At 45.7% G+C, this 24,850-nt stretch overlaps 1 protein-coding gene across 1 annotated transcript in view; it reads right to left on the bottom strand.

Annotated features, from left to right (window-relative positions):
* Nucleotides 1–24,850, bottom strand: part of SFXN5 (sideroflexin 5) — a 166,938-nt gene that overhangs the window by 50,050 nt on the left and 92,038 nt on the right. The window contains exons 10-11 of the mRNA XM_026659548.1: nucleotides 23,817–23,907; nucleotides 3,528–3,643 (exon numbers count right to left, since the gene is read on the bottom strand). Coding sequence (XP_026515333.1) covers nucleotides 3,528–3,643; nucleotides 23,817–23,907 — 207 coding nt within the window. The remainder of the gene's footprint in view (nucleotides 1–3,527; nucleotides 3,644–23,816; nucleotides 23,908–24,850) is intronic.

Below are 24,850 nucleotides of genomic sequence, written 5' to 3'. Positions count from 1 at the left end.
AAAACCCAAAAATTAAAAAACAAACTTTTTTTAGATTAAATTTACTAAAACATGTATACAAAAAGTCATTTTGACTCAAACCCCAACTTCCCTTTCAGAAAATGTCAAAAAGGAACGTTTTGACAATTTCAAAAGGTTTTTTTGCAAAAATGTTTCAATTTGGGAGATTTGGCGAGCAGTTTTGGTTTTGATAAATCAGCATTTTTCATTAAAAAATATATTTGCTGTAAAATTCCTGCCTTGCTCTCTTTACCTATATTCTGTTGTTGCTGCAAATTATGGGCCAGAGTCTGTGCTCAGTTATGCCAGTGTAAACCCACAGTAACTCTGACATAAACGAGAGCGGGGCATGGCCCTATGCATGTAATAAAGAACGTAACATTCTATCTATGAATATGTGTCAGCAATATGATGCATTGCGAAAAGGGCTAATATTCTGGGGTGTATTCAGAGGAGTGCCACCGGTAAGACACGGGAGGTAACTATCCCGTGCTATTCAGCACAGATGAGGCCTCAGCTGGAGTACTGTGTCCAGTTCTGGGCACCACACTTTAGGAAAGACGTGGATAAACCGGAGAGAGTCCAGAGAAGAGCAACAAAAAATGATGATAGGTTTAGAAAACTTGACCTATGAGGACAGATTAAAAAAAACTGGGTATGTTTAGTCTTGAGCAAAGAAGACTGAGGGGGACCTGACAGTTTTCAAATATGTTAAGGGCTCTTATAAAGAGGACAGTGATCAATTGTTCTCCACGCCCACTGAAGGTAGGACATGGGTTTCATCTGCAGCAAGGGAAATTTAGGTTAAATATTAAGAAAAACTCTCCAACTCTAAGGGTAGTTCTGGAACAGGCTTCCAAGGGAGGCTGCGGAATCCCTGTCACTGGAGGTTTTTAAGAGCAATTTGGCCAAACACCTTTTGGGGACGGCCTAGGTTTGCTTCATCCTGCATCGGAGCAGTGGGCTGGCCTAGATCACCTCTCAACGTCTGTTCCAGCCCTACATTCCTATGATTCTATGATCTATCTCATCATAGAGCATTTGAGCCCCTCACAAACACTGATCATTGTATCCTCACATGAACCCGGGAGGTCAGGAAGTACGATCATCCCCACTTTACAGATGGGGGAACTGAGGCACACAGAGATAACATGATTTGCCCAAAGTCACACAAGGAGCATGCAGCAGAGCCAGGAATTAAACCTAGTTCTCCTGAGTCCTAGTCCAATACCTCAACCATAAGACCGGCCCGCCTCCAATGCAGTGTGCCACTGAATCAGGCTCTAACATTTACTGTATATGATTTTAGCAATAAACTCCTGAGGTCCTAAACTGCTGTTTGGTAGCCAAGGGCTCAGAGCTCAGGATGTGTTCTCCACACCAACCCAGAGAAGCAGAGCTATTGGTGGGAGAGGGAATGTGGACGCTCCTCTCTCCCCTACTCCGAACTGTCTCTCAAAGGGATGAGGGGAGCAGAGCTGGAGAGGGTGAGGCTGTGTCTGCGTTCACTGGCTGAGGGACAGGGGATGACACAGCTCGTGCTGAAAGAAGGGAGGGGGATGAGGTGAATTGATGGGAAGCTAAGCTTGGGGGGTGAACCGGTGTGAATCTGGAGGTTGGGTGGTGAATCAAGGAGGACGACATGGGGCTAATGCTGAGTGCTGGGAGGGGTGCAGTCAGGAGGTGGGGGAGACAATCAGGTGCTGACAGGAACAGACTGTATTTGAGAACCCCGGATCTAAACACTGGAGATGGGGGAGTGTGGCTAAGCTGCCCAGTAAGAGCAGAGCCCAGTGGCTGCTGCTGACTGGAAGGAGGACACAGGGACAGTACAGCTACCTGGCAAGATGTGTGAGGTGACACCCATAGCAGTGGGAGTGCAGAACCTCGCCCAGAGACACAGAGCAGCAGCAGCATAGGGCAGCACAGGTAACCCCCACAACAAGGTTTTCCACCGATTGTCACCTTCCTGCACAGATAAAAATGCCACTCACACGTCACTCAAAATGTGCTGCTAGGTAACCATTTAAGCCCAGGTTCTCAATGATTTTTACATGCTTCACTCCCACTGAATCAATGGAAGTTAGGAACCTAGCTACCTTTCAGGATCTGGGCCTGAGCCATTTGGCCAGACATTAGGACACGGAGAAGTCTTGGGCTAGGGATGGGGTGAGGGCGGGTCAGGAAATCTGGTTCAGCTCTGATACCAACTGCCTCTGAGCCCTTCGGCAAACTGCTTAACAGCTCCGTGCCTCAGTTTCCCCTTCTGTAACATGGCGATATTAACAGTGACTCACCATTCCTTGCAGGCAGCTGAGAGGCTAAATTAGTTACTCTCTGTAACTGTTTTAAGAGCCTTGCACAGAAGGAGCGATAGACGTGCCAAGGATTGTATTATGAGCTCCACTGCCTGGATTTGTGCCTCTGCACACTTTACCTTTCAGATCAAAACCCACTAGAAAACCACCCGGTTCAATTAGACAATCAGACAAAGCTCTGGAGACAAAGCTACTCAAGAACAGAAAAACCAGGAAAGTCATAATGTAGTCATGAGCATATGGCAGAATTCAGAAGGTTGGGGGGCGGGAGCAGGAACAAACCAGGTGTTAGCAAGAGAATAAAAACAGCTGGGGTCTCCTTATAAAGGTTTGGTTGATGGTTGTTAATGTCATTTGGCACAGGGCGGGTTAAAGAGCTATTCAGCTGGCAAACGAAGTTTTTCTCATTTGTAAAAAGGTGTATGTTATCTCTGCCTCATACTCAACGTCAACTGCTTACAGCTTCCACAGTGAAATCCTCAGACTGACAGTGGGGGGTGGGGGTGGGGGGTGGGAAAAGAACAATAGGCTCTCACTTAAAAGAATTCATAGATTTTTGAGGCCAGAAGGGACCATTATGATCATCAGATCTAACCTTCTGCATAACATGCCCATTCCTTCATCAAGCCCATAACTTCTGGTGGAGCTATATCGTATCTTTTAGAAAAACGACCAGTCTTGATTTAAGACTTCAAGTGCTGGAGAATCAACCATAGACCTAGTGAAGTCGATCTAGTGACCACTGTTAAAAATCTGCTCCATACATTCTTATCTGAATTTGTCTATCTTCATCCACTGGATCTCATTCTGCCTTTTGCTGCTAGACTGGCCACACAGTAACCAGAATCGTAGCTAACATTTTAAATGAGAGTTTCTACCACGCTTACTCCACGATTAATCTTGATTGACTAAACCAGACATTCTGGGCCAAATACTCAAAAGCAGCTTCTACCCCAACTGTACCGCGGACCTGTCACCTGTACATTTTTGTGCGCACCAAAGCCCCCATATTTCTGAGCAAAGAAGAAATTAACCATCATAGCCTGATTTATCTTGGATGATCGATAAGGACTAGACTGTCCCAGTTTTCTAAATGACAGCTGAGATTCTCCTTTGTTTCTAGCTCACCCAAACCAGGGTCATGGGCTTCCTGGGGCTGAAAGGCCAGCTGTGTATGTGTGCGCGCCAGGGAACCCCGCAGGTACATACATGTTTGGCAGCAATTCTGGAAGATCCGACAATGTTTCCGTTACTGTCCAGGACGTCAATCCCTTCTTCCAGCTCTGTGTGCCTCATCAGGACAACATTGCAGATATTGGCACTAGCTGAGGGTGAGAAAAGCACAGTGGTCAGTAATCCCTCATTCAGGTTTCACAGGACACTGGGGCAGGCTGCACCCCCATTTAAAAATCAAACAGCCACCTTCTGCTCTCGGTAACCTCCATTCCACTCTGCTTTTGCTCCGCTGTACCGGAGAGTAGAATTGGGCCCCAAAGGGATTTTGGAGGGTGGAGGGCTGATACTTGTAATGAGAGTTATTCATGATTATGCAGAGGAGGAGAATACGTCGATATCATGTGCTTTGACTGCCCAGGCAATTTGTTGTCACAGTCAGAGATGGACTGAGGCAAAATGGGGCTTGGAAACCCCAACATTTTCAGCCTCCCCAAAACTCTCTTTCGTATGATGACTGCCCCTTCTCTATTGAAATCCCTCTTCCCATCCTACCTCTTACACCCTGACCAACCTCCCAGAGCAGCTCACCCCGGGACGGCATTAAGCAGCTGTGTGCTACACCACTGCCTGCTACTCTATGGGTGAGTCAGTGCTCCATGACAGGTCCTTTTGACCGCAGACCCAAGATCCCAAGGAGTCTCCCTTAATCTACCCCAAGGACAGCTTGACAGACACAAATTCTTCTGGCACCAATAAACGTTTGCAGGCATGACAGAAACCTGTTGAAAATGATTTCATTGAGCCGTGGGAACAAAATCCAGATGTTTTAGATCAGCGCTGCATTCAGCTCTTAACAGTGCATACAAAGTTTTGTAGAATCTAATTAGAAGCAGCTTCATTAACACATGCTGTTGTAAACCCTGTTCCTGTTGAACTTCCATCATGGGGTGGCAACATTAAGGGGAAAATAGCTGCTTAGATTTGGTTTTTTCTTTCTTTCTTTCTTAAAGCGAGCTACTTGCTTGACACTTTAATTAGGTATCTTTCCAAACTAGACTATGCACCACCAGTGCCTTAGTGGGTTCCCTCCATTTTCAGTCAACATTTAGCCTCCACATCCAAGTCCGCTCCAGTTGTGCGGCTCACACCTGGCCTCAGAGAGCTGCCCTCTGCTGAGATTCATGGCTGATTAGGTCTCCGGCGCTGGAATTCTTTTGAAATAACCTCCTCCCTCATTAGCCTTGACTATTGTAATCTTGCCCTGTTCTCAGTTCCACTCTGAATGCTGCTGCTAGCCTCAGCCGACTGGCTTGTGGCTCTGGCCATATCACCCCTTCGTGGAGTCCCTTTTCCAGTGCGTCAATCACAAACTTCACATTTTTGCCAATAAGGCCCTTCACTATACAACCCTGCTCAATATGCCAGCAACTTTATCTTAGCAAGTTGTCAACTTTGCTTTGCAATGCTGGCTTTCCCCATCTGTTAGTCCATTTCTCCCCAAGCACCTTCATGCTATCTCCCACCCCAGGCCTCATGCAGTGGAAAAGTTCCCCCATCTTATCCTCTTTCAAACCCCTCGTTCACTCACCTCTGTCATGACGCCTACAAAACCCGCCCTGCGGACATTGACTAGGTAGCAGAGTTTATTATTTATAGCAATATGCCTGTTTTACTATTACCTTGTCCTGACTTGTCTCTCTCATTCACCTGTAGAGAGCTCTCTGGGATGGGAACTATGGCCCAGATCTTCAAAGGTATTTAGGCTTCATTGATTTCAAAGAAAGTTAGGAGCCTAAATACCTTTGAGGATCTAGGCCTGTCTTTTTATTACATGGGCCAAATCCTCCGCTGGTGTAAATCAGCAGAACTCCACTGACTTCAAGGGAGCTAAGGTGATTTACACCAGGTGAGGATCTGCCCCCTCACCCCTTCCCCCCCCAATTTCTGTACAACACACAGCAGTGAGGCCCTGATGGGTACCCCTGGGCTCTACTAACAAATAGAAACAACTAGTCAATCTGATCACAGCTAAGAGAAGGGGATCAGGCAAAGGACAGCAAAACAGTCTGGTTTTGCAATACTATTCATTTGATGAGCTCCTTCCAAAGGCGTGTTTCAGCAGCTCTTGAAGGGTTATAATGTTTACTAACTAAAGTCAATTCATTTAGTATAACCAACTTTTTTTTTTTTTTTCCAGTGGCAGGTGGGCATGCCCTGGTGTAGTGCAGCTCTCTGCAATGAAAGCTGATTTGTGTCAACACACACTGCTTACACTCCAGAGCAGGAGGGAAACCGCATGCGGGTGCACACATTTAAGGAGCTGGAGTACTGGTTGGGATTACAATGCACAGTCATGTGTCAGGAGGCCTGAGAACACTCATGTTGTGTGAGGCAACACAATGAAGGCACCAGGGAATCTCTCACCTTAGGATGGTTAGTTATTATGGGGAAGTGGACCGCCAGAGAGAACCAAATCTCTCCTTCCCTCCCCGCCACAACACACACACACACTCTGCTAGCTACTTCCAAGCGCTAAGCATTCTGCAACTTCTCAGGTCAGGAGTTCCCCTTCTGCCCTGTGTATCTATGTGTCTCAGGGTTTTCAGGACCATTTGCAATTATGCTATTTAACTTGGTTTTCAGCTTTGAGACTCATCTAGGAAGGAGGAGGCATGACAGGAGGACTGAGGCCAGGGCCCCATGCTTCCAGGTCAACTGGAAGGAGAAGTGGAAGAAGAGGGGGTGGAAAGCAGTTTCTAGACATAGAGCTTTGCTCATAAATCTTCTCCCTCTTTGTTTCCAGGCAGGGGGAGCCATAATGCCAGCTGCTGCTAACCGTCCCATGTCATAGTAGGAAAGAAGAGAGACTTAGGCTAGGTCTACACTACAGCGGGGGGTCGACCTAAGATACGCAACTTCAGCTACGTGAATAGCGTAGCTGAAGTGGCGTATTTTAGGTCGACTTACCTGGCTGTGAGGACGGCGGCAAGTCGACCGCTGCCGCGCCGCCGTCGACTCCGCTACCGCCTCTTGCCGCGGTGGATTTCCGGAGTCGACGGCAGAGCCATCAGGGATCGATTTTATCGCGTCTTCACTAGACGCGATAAGTCGATCCCCGATAGACCGATTGCTACCCGCCGATCCGGCGGGTAGTGAAGACGTGCCCTTAGAATAAGTTTTACTTCCTTTCTGCTACTAGGGTGACCAGATAGCAGGTGGGAAAAATCAGGACAAGGGGTTGAGGGTAATAGGCGCCCATATAAGAAAACCCCCTGAATATCGGGACTGTCCCTGTAAAATCGGGACATCTGGTCACCCTATCTGCTACATATGTTACAAACAAGCCACTGTTATATGCTGGCGAGATTCTAAACATAACCATGCTCAGCCCACCCCTGAAGTCCTCGGTTGGGCAACACTCCCATTAACTTGAATGGAGTTAGCCTGTTCCACTGGGCGAGGCACCAGAATAGATGAAAGGCACCTTGGGCTCTGTTCCTGGTTCTGCCACTGACTTGCCGTATGACTTTGGGCAAGTGACATCGCTTCTGTATACCTTAGTTTCCCCCTCCGTGAAACAGAGACGCTGATACTCTCCCGGCTTCGTAAAGTGCTTTAAGATCAGGCTTGACATACAGAGGTGAGGTAGGGTGGCTGCCTGTGTTGTACCGGTTCTGTGGATAAACAGAGGCACAGTCTCCAGGGTGATAAATCGAGCACCCTTCACCAGCACTAAATGTATATGAAAGTATTTTAAAAGTGAAAATCCAACGTTTGTGGATTACCAGGTACACAGTGGAAGAAGCAAAGGTGGGCAAACTGCTCGTTCTGTAAAAGCAAACCAAATCTGCCTTATTGCTATGAGATCGCCCCTGTAGTATGTGAACACCTCAATCATCTTTACAGTATTTAGGGAATCTGGACTAGATTCAAACAGAGAGTCTGATGTGACCGGATTTTTCCAAATTCTGAACAAGTTCCTATCTGTCAATTACTTGGTTGACAATCTTTCGTAATATTTAGCCCTTTATATGTTCAAAGTACTGGTCAAATATGAAAGATCTAAGATGATCATCCATCAAATGCCTTGTCCCTTGCAATTTGTCCTAACTACTTACACTAAACGATCTGTTCCACCTTGAATTTTGCTGTGATACTCGGTGTACCTTTCCCAGACCTGAAAAAGAATTCTGTGTGGCTTGTCTCTCTCCCCAACAGAAAGTTGGTCCAATAAAAGATATTACTTCACCTACTATGCCTCTCTGATTTTATATGTATTTCACATTTACCTGTGAGTTGGTAGTCTTTATACATGGTGAATATGTCCTTTTGTTCTGCCTAAATGGAGTTGTTTAAACAGATTAAATAAAAACAGAAAAACACCCTCGGGGAATTCCTATTTGGGTTAACAACCCCCCCCCCCAACTCAAAAAAAAAAACCAACTTGGCCATAAATCTTGAAACTTTAAAGGCTTCTTTTTAGGTGAAAAAATCCCGCACTGCATTAGTGCCACTCCAGCGAGCAGAAATAAAATTCCTGAGCTGACTTACAATACACGCCAGCAGCGTTAAAGTGCTGTTCTACTCTGAAAGGCGACTAAGTAAACAATGGCATTGTGGGGCTCACTGTCTCGCAGTAATTTCTCTATCAAATCTCAGAGCTCTGGGTGGGTGCCCTCCGGTATGAAGTTCAGATAAGACCCAGATCAAATCAATCAATGGGCTCAATTTACAAATAAAAACACATTTTTTGCTAACTGCCAGCCCTGCAAACTCACCCTAGGGTCTGGGGGGATGGCATATGGGAGTCTTTAGTGGGCTTTGGATCAGGCCCTTAGAGGCCAAACTGGTTTCTATCCTTTTTGCACATCATCCTCGGTAATAAAGGTCAAATTCTGCCTCTAGTGACACCTGTGCCACCCCCCAGCTTTACATTATGCCCCCAGCAACAGTAAGGCAACCTCACTGCCCCTGTATAAGCGATTGGCACTTAGGCCTGAACTCAGCTAAACATTTAAATGTGTGCTTAATTTGGGGCCTTAGTAGACAATTCTGCTGATAAAGCACAAGAAGGAATAGAATCCCACTCCCTCTCCCTCAGCTGTGCTGACTCCGCAGGCTACACAGGAACAAAAAGCTTTAACCGCTTACATTTGTCGCTGTAGTAACCACGTATGGCTGATCCGTGTAGGTCACAGTTCTCATCTTCACAGATCAAGCTCATCTGTGGAACGGACCCAAATTTTGGGGGAGTTTGAATTCAAATCCGAGCTAACCCAGACTCCACGTCTCAGGCCAGTTGCTACTTTCCTTTTCAGACTGCATTTCTTCGCCCACTTAAACACCAAACCCAGATGGATTTTATAGGCAACATTTCTTTCCACTATGACAATACTTCGGAGAGGGAAACGGAGAGAGCAAAACATGGAAAAGGCTACAAAAGGGCTCAAATTCAGACTTGGTGTAAATGCGAGCAGCTCTGCAGACTATGGTGGAGTCGCAGCCACTTACTTCAGAGCTGAATTTGAGTTCTTTTCTCTATTTTTAAATAAATGCCTCATAACCCACACATCCCAAAATTCTACCTCACACATTCACCTGAGGCGAGACACGCATGTAATATATCGCTAGGTATTTCATGATCATCAAGGTAAAGGGCAGGAAAGCAGAGTTTGTGGCTGGGCTGGTACATTTTCGTGACCATTCTGCAAAGCTGTTTACAACATTAGTTTTGTTTCTTTTAATAAAAGGTTCCTGGAGTCTCTGGAACCCAGCTCTCTCTTCCCACGTTCCATAGCCCGATGAAGTTACACCTGGGATGAATTTGGACCATTGGGTCGGGTTTCTTTTCAGCACCACTCTATAGCCCAGTGACCTGTTCCAGTTCTCTCTTGAAAATGCTAAATTGGCAGCAGTGAGATTCAAGAACTTCCCGTTCAACTTTTGCAAGAGAGAGGAAGAAGACGGGCTGTAAATGGCTATCGAAAGAACAACCTGATACATGCATTGCAGGGCTGGGGGAGGAAGAGAGAGTGGAAGTTCAAAATTGCTTCTGTGCGGGACACAAAATACACTGTGATATGCACTAACAGAAATCTCCACAAGGATGATCGGTCTTTTGTAACCTCAGGGGCATGTTTTTCCTGTAATAACAAGTGGATTAAATTTGCAATCAGCTGCTCACATGAGGAGACAAGAGTCTGGGAACTCCCTGAGGGCAACAGATCCCTCCAGGATCAAACAATATGATCCTGCTAGGAATCCAACAGGGTTCCCTGGTTTGTTATTTATTTCACTCATGCCAAGTTTTGTGACAAGCCGATTTCCTAACCAGACCCATCTCTTGGAGACAGTGATTCTATCAATGAATGTAGCATGCAGTCATTCCACCAGCACAGTGCAGTGGAGAGCAGGAGTAAGGAGACTGGGGTTTCCTTCTCAGCTCTAATACAGGTTCGCTGCTTGACCTTGAGCAAGTCACTTAACCTCTCTGTGACTCAGCTTCCCCATTTGTAAAATGAGGATAATGGACTCTATTTCATGTCATGCAGACAATGAAGAGTTCTGGCTGGGGCATGAGCCAATCAATGCACTCCTAGAGTGGAAGTGTACATGGGCAGATGTATTTGTTCATTCTATCCCTATGCATCCAAGGGGTAGAATGTGAAATTCCATTTCCTGTGACACTGCCCTGATTGTCTATATTGTCAGTTGTTTACAGCTCAGTACAGATTTTGCCCTTTTCCTAAGGCAGTGGTAGCTGGGGTGCTTGTGTTGTTTTCAAACAAAGTATTTGTTTGCACAATCAAATGGTGTGTTGGGAAACAAAGACACAGAAAATTCAAATCAAAGCTTTTATCAAGTCAGACTGACAAGAGATAAATTGATATGTATAGAACAGGTGAATCACAACTCCACATAAGAGCATTTCCCCCGTCTAGCGAGAATGTGGGCACGCAGGGCATCACTTACTTCCCTCGCTTCCCTGGACCCAACCCCTGTGACTTTCTGGTTGACTGTACCGGGTCTGTGAACCAGTATGGTCTTCGACTCACTCCTGGTGAAAGTACTCCCGCTATCCTCACATCTGCTGTGCAGTGCACAGCACGCCCTGACAACACAAATGGCATTACATGCATTGACATCCAAATGGTTTGTAGGCAGCGCCAACTTGCTTTTAGTCAGTCAAAGTCATATTCCACCACCTTCCTGCAACTGTTCAGTGTGTAATTAAACCTTCTTCTGCCAGATGCTCTCACATCAGGGTACAGCTTCATAAGCCAGGCAGTGGAGGATAACACAGGTCCCCTAAAGTAACAGTGAATAGAGATACCTTGCTGATAACCATGTTGTTGGGAGGGAAGAAAGTCCTTCCTTGTCCAAATTTGAAAACACCCTGGAATTTTTCTCTGGAATACCCTGGTGTCATGCACCCTGCAGTACATCCCGTGTTGATGTACATGAACCTCCTTCTGTGGTCAACCAAGGTCTGCAAAATGAATAAGTAGTATCCTTTCCAGTTGATGTATTCATGTGAACCTTGTGGGGGGCAGACAATGGACATGGACATGTGTGCCATCCATGGCTTCGGGACAGTCCTGGAGCCCCTTTCTTCCACAGCCAATAATTATTTTGGGGACATTAGTAATCCTTACCACTTATGGACAAACAATAACTGGGTCACAAGTCTCCATCACCACAGCCCTGACAGCTGATTTGCCAACACCAAACTGGTTAGCCACTGATCCGCAGCAGTCTAAGAATAGGCAGCTTCCAGATGGCAATAACAACCTGCTTCTGGAGTGGTACGGACAGCCTCATACGCATGATCTGGGGCTGAAGGGCCAGGGTAAGCTCCTCTCACAGCTCCATGAAGGAGGCCTGTCTCTTGCGGAAAATTTAGAGTCACCGCTGATCACCTCAGGTCTGCAGGACGATGTCGTTTCACCGCTTGATATTTGCGGTCCTGTTCCAGAACTGCCAGTCAGCACAGTGAGATTCCACAGCTATTAAAACCTGTCTCAGCTGTTTCCACTGCTCCTTCTCTGCATGCCTCCTGCATGATCTCCTTAGCAAGGCCTGCCACCGCCTTCTCAAGGCAACAAGCCACTGCCTAAATTTCCTCCACTACATCTCATGCCCTGCATTGGGTCTAGTGTCCCAGAAACGAGAGCTGCATTAATGCCGACAGCTAGAACAGGCCATCGGCATCCTGGGCTGGATCCATGCTTGCTCACAGTTGGAACGCAGGCTGTGAACAGCAGTGTGGAGTGTGCCTATCTGGAAGTGCTTATATTTACTGTGTTGTTGAGCTCAGACTTCTGCACAGGGACCCAGGAAAGACAGGTAAGTTCTCCCACAATACGCTGCAAAACGATTCATAGAATGACATAGTTTAGTGGAGTACTAAAACACAGGGGATATCCCCCCAGCAATTCTAGTGCCTAACCTGAGTTACTGCAGAACCAGCGTGGACATGATTACACAGGTGTGATTTGAGTGTGGCTTAACTGCTGGACACTCACACTCTTAGACTGCTATAATTCCCATACCTGGTTACCTGGAACCAGGTAAACTGCAGTGAAGACATACCCAGTGACTCTGGCCAAAATCTTAATTCCTCGACCTAGGGTGTGAAGTGTACTATTCTGCACAGGATAGAGGTGGATGCACCTAGAGGTGGATGCATTTTACTGAAGTTCCATCACTTTTGAAAGAGGCTAAGGATGGTAGCAAGAGTAATTCATTTTTATGACAAGAGAATTTCCACATAAACACCCTGAGAAACACAACATGGTTCAGATGCCTGGCTGGTGTAAATCAACACAGCCCCAGTGAAATCAAAGGACCAGATCCTCAGCTGGCAAAAATCAGAGTATTTCCATTGAAGTCAATGGGCCAGGCCCCCAGCTGGTGTAAGATGGCGCAGCCCTATTGACATTAGTGGATCTATGCCAATTTACATCAGCTCAGCATCTGGCCCCATGTCTTCACAAGGTTAAATCTAGCTCATTTCTGGAGGCTGGTAGTGAAAGTTAATACGAAGACAGATCTTTAATTAAACAGTTTACCCAGGTCTCCAAACCAATAACTTCCAGCTCTCAAAACAACCAAACAGCAATTAGTGGGAGGCTTCCTGATGTCCTGGCACACAATTAAGCATGACAGTACACAAATAAAATAAGAACTAGAGAATTAATTAAGGGCTAAACAAATTAATTAGGGTCCCCAATCAATTCTGACGCCAGCTTAACCTCTTTTTCCTAACACCTCTGTGTAAAAATAGAACCACCTGGTGGCAGAGATTTTGTAGCATGCAACTCTGATCCAAACCTGGTCTGAGACGTAGCTCTGAAATCTACTCACAATCTTTAATGCCATTTTGAAGCCAAACAAAAAAGGATGGTTAAAATAAAATTTCCCACTAAATACATATCCGAAACAGAAAGAACCGCATGACCATCATGGTAAGGATTTTCATGATAAATAATTATGTAACGCTTCTATAGCATTTTTCACCCCTAGATCTCAAAGTGCCTTTTAAAAGCAAGGGAGTATCATCACCCCCATTTTGCAGATGCGGAAAACTGAGACCTAAAGCAGTCAAGTGGCCTGCCCAAGATTACACAGGGAGTCAGTGGTGGACAACAGACTTTTTAACAACAGTTTTTCAGTGTTCCCATTAGCACTGTGCTTGTGAATGGAAATTACAATTCACTATGCAATCTCCCAGCATTATGTGGGCTCTGCACATGGGGGCCAATGCAAGAGGTGAAGGAGATTGTATAAGATCTATTTATGTGCACACTGAATGAAGCAGACCTCTGCAGACCCTGTTTTGTTTAGGGATTGACCCAAAGGCCATTGAAGTTAATGGAAAAGTTCTGGAGCCCAGATCCTCAAAGATATTTAGGTGTCTAACTCCCACTGAAATCAATGGTGGTTAGGCTCACATCCTCAAAGGTATTTCGATGCCTAACTCCCACTGACTTCAGTGGGAGTTAGGCACCTAAATACCCTTGAGGATCTGGGCCTAACTGACTTCAATGGGCTTTGAATGAGGCTCTGAATGAAAAGATTATGCAGGACACAGCGTTTAACTGCTGTCTACCAAATAATTCCAGGAGATCATATTGCTTTTGTTTTTAATTTTTATATATATTTAAAATAAACCTAGGACACACTACAAACAGCAGCGGTTCCAGGCACCAGAGCTCCAAGCTGGGGGTGGCCTGCCGGTCCCTGCGAGGGCGGCAATCAAGCTGCCTTCGGCGGCATGCCTGCGGGAGGTCCGCCGGTCCTGCGGATTCGGCAACAATTCGGTGGTGGGTACGCCGAAGCCGCGGAACCGGCGGACCTCCTGCAGGCAAGCCACCGAATCCGCGGGACCGGGGACCTCCCGCAGGCAAGCCACCGAAGGCAGCCTACCTGCCGTGCTTGGGGCGGCAAAAAAGCTAGAGCCGCCCCTGACTCCAAATAACAATGTTAAAGCAAATAAAGAACGGAGCACTCAAAGCCAGGAAATGCCAAAGTTGAGATTAGCCCTACAAACTTAACTCTGCCCCTTTGGGGTGTGCTGTACGATACAATCTAATTACATGGTTACACTCTATTTTTCCTACAGGACCTCTGCCTCACTCACAGTACAGGCTGGCTGGTGAATCGATTAGGGCTTGGAGCTGAACAGTGTGCAATGGATGAAGAAGGGAGCACACTCTGCACAGTCAAGATAACAACTATTGAACTAACTAACTATTGAACAGCTTCCTCATTCACTGCACACCATCCGACCTGCACACTCAATGAGCACCGAGTGCTTCACTTTCCAACTTGGTAAGCTCAGAGAGCTGATAGGTAAGGTCCCATGGGAATCAAGACTGAGGGGAAAAACAACTGAGGAGAGTTGGCAGTTTTTCAAAGGGACACTATTAAGGGCCCAAAAGCAAGCTATTCCGCTGGTTAGGAAAGATAGAAAATGTGGCAAAAGACCACCTTGGCTTAACCACGAGATCTTGCATGATCTAAAAAATAAAAAGGAGTCATATAAAAAATGGAAACTAGGACAGATTACAAAGGATGAATATAGGCAAACAACACAGGAATGCAGGGGCAAGATTAGAAAGGCAAAGGCACAAAATGAGCTCAAACTAGCTACGGGAATAAAGGGGAACAAGAAGACTTTTTATCAATACATTAGAAGCAAGAGGAAGACCAAAGACAGGGTAGGCCCACTGCTTAGTGAAGAGGGAGAAACAGTAACAGGAAACTTGGAAATGGCAGAGATGCTTAATGACTTCTTTGTTTCGGTCTTCACCGAGAAGTCTGAAGGAATGCCTAACCTAGTGAATGCTAATGGGAAGGGGGTAGGTTTAGCAGATAAAATAAAAAAAGAACAAGTTAAAAATCACTTAGAAAAGTTAGATGCCTGCAAGTCACCAGGGCCTGATGAAATGCATCCTAGAATACTCAAGGAGCTAATAGAGGAGGTATCTGAGCCTCTAGCTATTATCTTTGGAAAATCATGGGAGACGGGAGAGATTCCAGAAGACTGGAAAAGGGCAAATATAGTGCCCATCTATAAAAAGGGAAATAAAAACAACCCAGGAAACTACAGACCAGTTAGTTTAACTTCTGTGCCAGGGAAGATAATGGAGCAAGTAATTAAGGAAGTGCCCTGTCAACACCGAGTCTTGTGGATAAGGGAGAAGCTGTGGATGTGGTATACCTAGACTTTAGTAAGGCATTTGATACGGTCTCGCATGATATTCTTATCGACAAACTAGGCAAATACAATTTAGATGAGGCTACTATAAGGTGGGTGCATAACTGGCTGGATAACCGTACTCAGAGAGTTGTTATTAACGGTTCCCAATCCTGCTGGAAAGGCATAACAAGTGGGGTTCCGCAGGGGTCTGTTTTGGGACCGGCTCTGTTCAATATCTTCATTAACGACTTAGATATTGGTATAGAAAGTACGCTTATTAAGTTTGCGGATGATACCAAACTGGGAGGGATTGCAACTGCTTTGGAGGACAGGGTCATAATTCAAAATGATCTGGACAAATTGGAGAAATGGTCTGAGTTAAACAGGATGAAGTTTAAGAAAGACAAATGCAAAGTGCTCCACTTAGGAAGAAAAAATCAGTTTCACACATACAGAATGGGAAGAGACTGTCTAGGAAGGAGTACGGCAGAAAGGGATCTAGGGGTTATAGTGGACCACAAGCTAAATATGAGTCAACAGTGTGATGCTGTTGCAAAAAAAGCAAACGTGATCCTGGGATGTATTAACAGGTGTGTTGTGAGCAAGACACGAGAAGTCATTCTTCCGCTCTACTCTGCTCTGGTTAGGCCTCAGTTGGAGTATTGTGTCCAGTTCTGGGCACCGCATTTCAAGAAAGACGTGGAGAAATTGGAAAGGGTCCAGAGAAGAGCAACAAGAATGATTAAAGGTCTTGAGAACATGACCTATGAAGGAAGGCTGAAAGAATTGGGTTTGTTTAGTTTGGAAAAGAGAAGACTGAGAGGGGACATGATAGCAGTTTTCAGGTATCTAAAAGGGTGTCATAAGGAGGAGGGAGGAAACTTGTTCACCTTAGCCTCTGAGGATAGAACAAGAAGCAATGGGCTTAAACTGCAGCAAGGGAGGTCTAGGTTGGACATTAGGAAAAAGTTCCTAACGGTCAGGGTGGTTAAACACTGGAATAAATTGCCTAGGGAGGTTGTGGAATCTCCATCTCTGGAGATATTTAAGAGTAGGTTAGATAAATGTCTATCAGGGATGGTCTAGACAGTATTTGGTCCTGCCATGCGGGCAGGGGACTGGACTCGATGACCTCTCGAGGTCCCTTCCAGTCCTAGAATCTATGAATCTATGAATCCTATTCATGTGATCATGTATTTATCTTGCATGGAGACACACACACACACACACGGTTTGGAAGGATGACACTACAGTGCCAGAGGAAAGCAGCATTGTCTGCTGATTAGATCAGAGAACTTTGAGGCAGAAGACCAAGCTTCTGCTGCCACTGACCCACTGTGTGACCTCTCCGTGATTCAGTTTCCCCACCTGGAACAAGGATCATGATCACTTTTGTAAAAAGCTTTGAGATCTTTGGAGAAAGATGATGCATCTGTACTAAACATTAATAAGGAGTGTAATATGCGTTAGTCTAACATAACACTTCCCTTTGGGCAGCCCGGTCAAACAAGACATGCTGGCTGATGTCAGAGGAGGCAAGTTAATATGTTCTTTGGATCATAACTAGAGCTGATCAGGAATTTTTAGATAAAACTTTTTTCATTAGAACTGTGGAATCATTATCAGTTTTGATGAAAATGTCATTGAGAAAGAGAGAGCCCCCTCCCCAGAAGAATCAAGGGCCTGATGGTGAAAGCACTCGTCTGGGATGTTCCAACTCACCTCAATGTCAGTGAGTAAAAGATCACATACCTTGTGCAATACTGTGCAGTATTTACCTCCACCCTCATCCTGGTGGACACCACAGCCTGATGAAGCTGCAGCCAGTCCAGGTACAACAGCGCTTTCTTCTCTTATCATTTAACGAGAACTAACAGGAAGTGTGATCACAACCTGCACAGAAATCATCTTGCCTACTTCAGGTGTCCTGTACAAGCTTAGAGTTCTACTGGATTCATCACACGTGGATACAATGGACTTATGCACACCCAGATACCAAAGTGGCCAGAGAGGACTTCTTTGGCTGGCCAGGAGGCTATGACCTTATCTCTCAGACACAGACATAGCTATCCATGCTTTGTCACATCAAACTAGATTACTGCAATATGTTCTGCCCTCAAGTGACCAAAGAGGACACCTGAAAATTGCATGTGATCCAACACATAGGCCACTATCTTTTTATATGGAGCAGACAGACAAGAGTGTACACCACTACCCCGATATAACGCGACCCGATATAACACGAATTTGGATATAACACGGTAAAGCAGCGCTCCAGGGGGGCGGAGGGGGGGGGCTGCGCGCTCCGGTGGATCAAAGCAAGTTCGATATAACGCGGTTTCACCTATAACACAGTAAGATTTTTTGGCTCCCGAGGACAGCGTTATATCGGGGTAGAGGTGTATAAGATCGTTGCTTTGTGCTCTGCATTAGCTAACAATCCAATTCCATATCTTGAACATGCAAGTCCTATCGTTTGCACAATGAAGTGACTGTGCACAAAAGCTGTGTGTGCAAGTAACTTGCATATACAAAGTTGGTGTACACAAATCGAGCCTGGGCTGGGCTGATTGCCCTTTAGAAGTATGGCTTTATGTGTTTCACACTGTGCAACCTAGGCAAAGGCAAAAGTGAAATCTTAGCAGTCACTATGGCCCAGATCCTAAAAGATATTTAGGCACCTAACTCCCATTGAAATCAATGGGAGTTAGGAACCTAAATACCTTTAAGGATCTGGGCTGCTGTGCTTACTTTGCAGTGGTCTGAAGGAGTGATGAAAATTCTTTGAATCAGTCAGCAGCAGAATCAAGCTTGGGCAAAAAAATTTAAAATGAACTGAGCCCTGAAGAGTTAGCACTTTAATGTTCCACTACAGAAATAGAAAAAGGTTCATTAAATGTGTGGAATCGCTTTAATAATCATTATCCGAGTCAGCAATGGCTTATGACTGGTGATTAGTCCTTTAAAATACTCAGGCATAATTTTTTACCCAAGCGATCTAGAAAACGTGGCCATGTAAGACTGATCTGAGGAACGATACCATACATTCAACACTTTTGTCCTACGGTTGGGGGGGGTGGAGATCTCCTCTTAGAGCATAGAATATTTAAACGATCTACTGTACAATGGTTTCAATTTGCACCCCAAAACCTCACAGTTAGGGGTAGAGTTGTAACAATTAGTCACATAGTTCTGGGCTTCTTCAGAAGCAGCTCTTAGAAGCCTGCATTTTTGCAGGAAAAATATTTTCATCCATTTTTATTGTAAAAAAATGGTTCTATTGCTGGTTTAAGGACTTGATTCTGTTTCTGATTCAAACCGTGCATCACTAAGGCTTGGTCTACACTAACCCCCCAAATCGAACTAAGGTACGCAACTTCAGCTACGTGAATAACGTAGCTGAAGTTCGAAGTACCTTAGTTCGATCTTACCTTGGTCCACACGCGGCAGGCAGGCTCCCCTGTCGACTCCGCGGTACTCCTCTCGCCGAGCAGGAGTACTGCAGTCGACGGCGAGCACTTCCGGGTTCGACTTATCGCGTCCAGACAAGACGCGATAAGTCGAACCCAGAAGTTCGATTGCCGAACTAGCGGCTGGGTATAGACGTACCCTAAGTATCTTAAAAATCAAATGCTTTGGGATTCAGAATTTCTATGTTCAGTCAATATTTATTATTATTTCAACTGCCTTACAATGGAAACCGCACTTAGATAAATGACTGTCCAGTTTCAATGTAGCTTTTGTTAACAGCTTTGCTATGAATTCCTGTGCTGGAATGCTGCTTTGTCACGTCCTATGGCAATTCTCAGTGATTCATAGAAGACGTCCCTCTGCCTTCTATAGCAATAGTGCACTAGGGGGAACTCTGTTCTTCTCATTTGCCAGTGCAGGAGGAGCATTACTGATCTGGAAATCTGTGATGCAAGAGAACGATCTGACTCAAGTATTGCTCAGTAAGTTGTGGGTAAGGCTATGTAGAGTAATTCAGCCAACTGTATTCATAACCCCGGCGTGTTCACTTTCCACAAACAATCAAGCTTCACTAGCAGGATCACTTGTGGAAGTGAACATTGAGACTGCATACTCAAATAGCAGCCGGTAGCTAAGTGTGAATTGTATATTTGATTTCAAAATGTGCAATTCCTGACTGACCAAGAATCATTCACTAAAGAAATCAGTGGGTTTTGAATAATGAATACATGAAATTGTTTTAGTGTTGTATGCAGTGTTATTGTAGCCGTGTCAGCCCTAGGATATTAGCGAGACAAGGTGGGAGAGGTAATATATTTTATTGGACCTTCAAACAACCCCCCAACCTCTCCAAGCTCATCATCAGAAGCAAGCTCCCCACAGACCAGGACACAGCAACTCAAAGCAGCACCAGACCCTGCCAGAACAACAGATGCAGAACCTGCAGCCATAGCTCCAGTGCTACAATGATCAACACCCGCCTCCCCCACTCCCCCACCTTTCAAGATCCATGGCTCCTACACATGCCTATCCCAACATGTGGTGTACCTCATTCAGTGCACTTAAAAGCTCCAATAACAACTACATGGGTGAAATCAGACAGTCTCAAATGAACTCACACAGGAAAATGATAAAAGGCAAAAACACTGTCACCTGTGGGTGGAAATTTTTCACAAAGCAATCACTCCATATCTGGCCTCTCAGTCCTCAGCCTCAGAAGAAACCTGCACAACACCTTTATAAGATGAGCCTGGAAGCTTAAATTCATAACTTTGCTAGACACTAAAAATCATGACCTGAACAGAGACATTGGATTTATGGCTTATTACAACAACCTGTAACCCACTAACAACCCTTTTTGTCCTATGACTGCAGAGGTGTTGACAGGGCACTTCCCCTTGAATGATCCTGAATATGTGCTAACTCCTTATGCTAAACAATCTATTCCACCTTGCATTTAGCTGTGACACTTGGAGTACCTTTCCCAGACCTGAAGAGCAGCTCTGTGTAGCTCGAAAGCTTGTCTCTCTCAACAACAGAAGTTGGTCCATTAAAAGATATTACCTCACCCACCTTGTCTCTCTAAAATAATTTGAGTAATATACAAAAAACATCAGACACTTTATAATGAATAATTTGCTCAGCTCTAGTCTCCAGCGTGAAAGTTATTCCATGCAGAGGGTCAGCCACTCAGAGGGCCAGATTCTCTGGCAGTATAAAGGAGCTGTAAAGAGGGCGTAACTGTAATTAAAGCAGAATCGTTACACTGGGCCTGATTCTGCAAGGTGCTGAGTGACTTGAACTCCCGTTAACTTCCAACAGAAGATGATGACCCCCAGCACTTTATGGAGGGAGCTCACAGGATTGAATCCTTACATGTGGATGTTTAAAGACTAATATTCATGGTCTTTACTTTCAATGCCTTCCACAGGATTGGTCCAACCCACCCGATGGAGCGTCTTACTCTCCAATATCATGACCTCCTACAACAGCTACGTTCCACTGGAATAATTACACTGTCGGCTTCAGGAGACTTGTCTACAAAAGGGTGTTACTGCTCGTTAGTTGATTCCCAGTTCACCCAAGAGCAAGACTGGTGAACAGCAGCCTTCTCTTCAGCGGGCCCACAGCTGTGGGACCCGTTTCCAGGAAAGATCACAATGACCACGAATCTCAGAGCCTCCATAACGAACTGCAGAACCCACTTCTCCAAATAACAAACTTCAATACATCAAAGCCACGAAACTCTCCTTGAAGAGGTACAAAGAACGTGGCATACTCCTTTCAGTGTTAGTGAGATGCGCCAACACTAGCTGCAGCACAAATTCCTAGACAGACTAGCTTAGATTAGAGTAGAGAGATGGCAGAGGGGGATACGCTGCACATGGCTTTTTGAAGGCTGCTTAAGTAATGATGCATGATGAGGGATTTGATAAACAGTTAAAATGTTTGTGGCAGATACACACCACCCCCATATGCATCATTCCTATCACTCAATAAGACAAACAATCAGTTAAAAATACCCACCAATACAGACATCCCTAATTGTTTTCGCCTTTTGAGGGTCTGAAATTAGTCACCCTTGCCATGGATGAAAAGGGAAAAATGATAAAAAAAAAGGAAGCCATATGGCAGGGACGGCGATACTGCCGCTCACGAACCACATGGGGCTTTTTTACAGTTAAAGTGCAGCTCGCAGAGCCCCTCCTGCCCCTCCCCCCGCCAACCAGACTTGGGGGGGAGCTTGGGGCTTCTGCCCTGTGGTGAGGAGGTGGGGCTCGGGGCTTCAGCCCTGCAAGGCGCACCAGGAATGGCGCTTCAGCCCCAAGCCCTGGCAGATGTGCCCCCAGGGGCAGAAACCCCTAGCCCCACCCTCCCCCAGCTGCAGGGCAGACGCCCCAATCCCCTGAGCTCCTCCATACTGCCTTGACAACATATCAACTGGTTTTCCAAAGACTTACAACCAGGATGGGGACCCACCAGGCCTCCAGCTCTAGCACTAATTAGCCGTGATACAGTAAGTAGGATGTTAATATTTTAAAAAAGGCGTGTGTCAAGGTTGTGCATGTCTGGCGACGCTCGGACTTCTGAAGATTAGCGTATGCAGCTCGGAGGGCCAGTAAGTTTGGCTACTCAGTCTATATGGAGAAAAACAAGAACTTGTGTCCTTTGTAACAGTTTACACAGAGCTTTTCAGGTTTAAAGTGCACTATGAACATTAATCTTCAGAATACCCCTGAGAGGGAGGTAAGTATACTTATTATTTATTATTTTTTGCAGCAATCAGCGTGTGCGAGGCACCTCACAGGCCAAATTGACAGCGTCCCTGCCCTGAAGAGGTTACTTTCTATATTCCCAATTTACAGACTAGGAAGCTAAGGCCCAGAAAGGTAAAGGACATCATTTCCAAAACTGGCCCTTGATTCTGGGGGCCTGACTTTTTGTGCACCCAGCTTGAGACACCAGGGGCGTGATTTTCAGAAGTACAGATCACGCTCAACTCCAGCTGGAGTCAGGGGGAGCTGCAGATGCTCAGCACCTCTGAAAAGCAGGCCCAAGTGGGGCATGCAAAAAAAACAGACATCCAAAAGTAGAGGCCACTTGAAAATTAATATATAAGTGATTTGCCCAATATCACACAGGGAATCGGTCAGAGCCAGGATTCTAACGTAAGAGTTCCTGGCTCCCAGTCACATGCATAAACTAGAACATCTCACCACCTTTCCCCTCGCTCCAGAGGTGATGCTGGATTTTACGGGCTATGGCTGGCTGACCTCTCTCTCCAATGTAACCAAACAGAACAACCCCATATCTGTGATATTAGTTCTTCAAATAGTTAAAAAAAACCCCAACAATTTAACCTTTTATTTATTTAACCCATTGAGTCCCTAAGTGAAGGTGTCTAAGTCCCATTGACTTTCAGGGGAGTTAGGTCCCTAATCGGCTCAGGTGCGCTTGTACATCTTGGCGGCTATCTGCATCTTTAGGTGCTTAAATACGTTCGTAAATCTGGCCATAATCTGACTTTGCAGCCTGGGATTTTGTGCAACAGCCCCTTTTACTGAATTTACGATAACCAGATCGTGCTGCAAACAGACTATATTAGTCCTTGCATGCACACATTTTTTCCCCTCTGCTTTTGGAGTAAATTTTAGTGTTCTCAAAAGCAAGAAGCTGATGGCACTGACAGACAGTCAGCAAACCAGATAGTCTCTTCACATAATATTTGTCAGTGCCCCTCAGATTTAAACTCCAATGTTCCGGCACTTCTGATTCAGAGCCTCTAGAGGTTGAAGAATGGCACATTGTATGTAGTGGATATTTTAATGTGATTCTGAAACCACCAGGGAGTAGCTTAAGACCACCAAACTCATTTCACTTGGGATCTACACCACGTTTGAACCCAGATCTCCAGAAGCAGGTAGCTACTGTGTTAACACCAAGGTCTTACTACCTTCATTCAGACTGAACACTGATGTCTAATGAGAGAGGCCAACAGCTACTCTGTTATATACTGGAATAGGCCGCTCTTAGCCTAGCAGAGTACCAGAGTACCGCAGTCACTGCTTTCAATAACTGCACAGCATGCAAATTCCTGCACTCCAGCCATGGTCCTCAAAACTCACTTCCCATGTGACTACAAATATGCCCATTTCATCCTGCTAATGGTTTATGTTATGTCTCCAAGATATTGACTAAAACATTTCAGGATAATAACTTCTTGTGAGGTTTCAGAGACGCAGTACTCTGGTGAGTACTTCTTGTTAACTTGGATATAACCAAATCAAACGCCAGCGCCTAGGAGTTAATTCAGCCCAGGCTATGGTTACTACCCAAGGAATGAACAGTCCTCTAAAGAGTGAAGATGAGAAGAGTCAGAACTCATTCTGCACTGGCCAGTCCTCTCTCTGACAGTCTGAGTGGCCCACACAGGTTATTCCCACTGAAACCGTGAATTTCAATCCTATATTTTATTTAGAATAACAACATCTCAGCCATGGGTTACATCTTGCAGTGCTGCCAGTTTGGTGTTCAGGCCACAGTATAAATCACAAAGGCAGAAGCAACCTGTATGCCTCAACAGCATTAAATCCATACTTAGGGCTATATCACGCACACAGAGCATATAGAAGTAGATCATGTCTTACCTACAGCAGGGAATGGCACAAACCTCTGGATCAGGAGGCGGGTGGCTGGCGTAAACTTGTTTGCTCTCTGAACCAGAACATTAAGGCCCACCTTTAGACAGAGAAATCGAAGAAAGGTAAAAGCATTTAGTTCCAAATAATGGTGCACGCTCTATGCCCTGCAGCGACTAAGGAGTAGAGCTCTTAACTGAGATGAGAGAGGGAGAGACCTTTGCTTCTGAAATCATTCCAAAGCTAAATCCATTCAGGTAACCTTATGTGTAGCCCTTCCATTGCTTCCACGCTCCCCCCATCGGCCCACAATTCCAGCCCTCCACCGCTACCCCCAACGGAAGGATGGGCTCCATTATAGTGTTACTCTTCTGGGTTGTTTCTTCACCATTGCCTTTAATGGAGATGTCCCTATATTGCATTTTTTATCCAGTTCGATGGTATTTTCCCAGCCAATCTCACCCCTCCAGCAGGGCCGCCCAGAGGATTCAGGGGGCCTGGGATCTTCGGCGGCGGGGGGCCCTTGCCGCCGAAGACCCGGTGCTTCGGCAGCGGGTCCCGGAGCGGAAGAAGCTCCGGGGACCCGGGCCCCACGAGAGTTTTCTGGGGCCCCCGGAGCGAGTGAAGGACCCTGCTCCAGGGGCCCCGAAAAACTCTCGTTGGGGCCCCTGCGGGGCCCGGGGCAAATTGCCCCACTTGCCCCCTCCTCTGGGCAGCCCTGCCCTCCAGCAGAGTTTGGATTGGATTATGGTCTAGCCATGTAGAGGGTATTGTATAACTGTAACGCCAACAGACCCCGGTTGATGAGTCTGTAGCAGACTCATCAATGTTTAGCTGGTCTAGGACAGAGTGCCACACCAAGCAGGCATGGGTTCCATAACTATACTTTTTCACCCATTTCCTCCAGCATTTGAATGAGGCACGGTGCACTGCATTTTTACTACAATCCTAAAGTAGCTGCACATGTGTAACCCAAAGCAACAATGTGGGTCTTTGCCCAGCTGCTAGAGGGGGACAAAACCCTCCAGTCTAACAGTTTGGGT

The sequence above is a fragment of the Terrapene carolina genome, unplaced genomic scaffold, assembly GCF_002925995.2.
Source record: "Terrapene carolina triunguis isolate 2854851 unplaced genomic scaffold, T_m_triunguis-2.0 Scaffold633, whole genome shotgun sequence".
Classification (NCBI taxonomy): domain Eukaryota; kingdom Metazoa; phylum Chordata; order Testudines; family Emydidae; genus Terrapene; species Terrapene triunguis.
The sequence above is the reverse complement of the archived record's forward strand: the minus strand, read 5'-3'. Positions and strand labels throughout refer to the sequence as shown.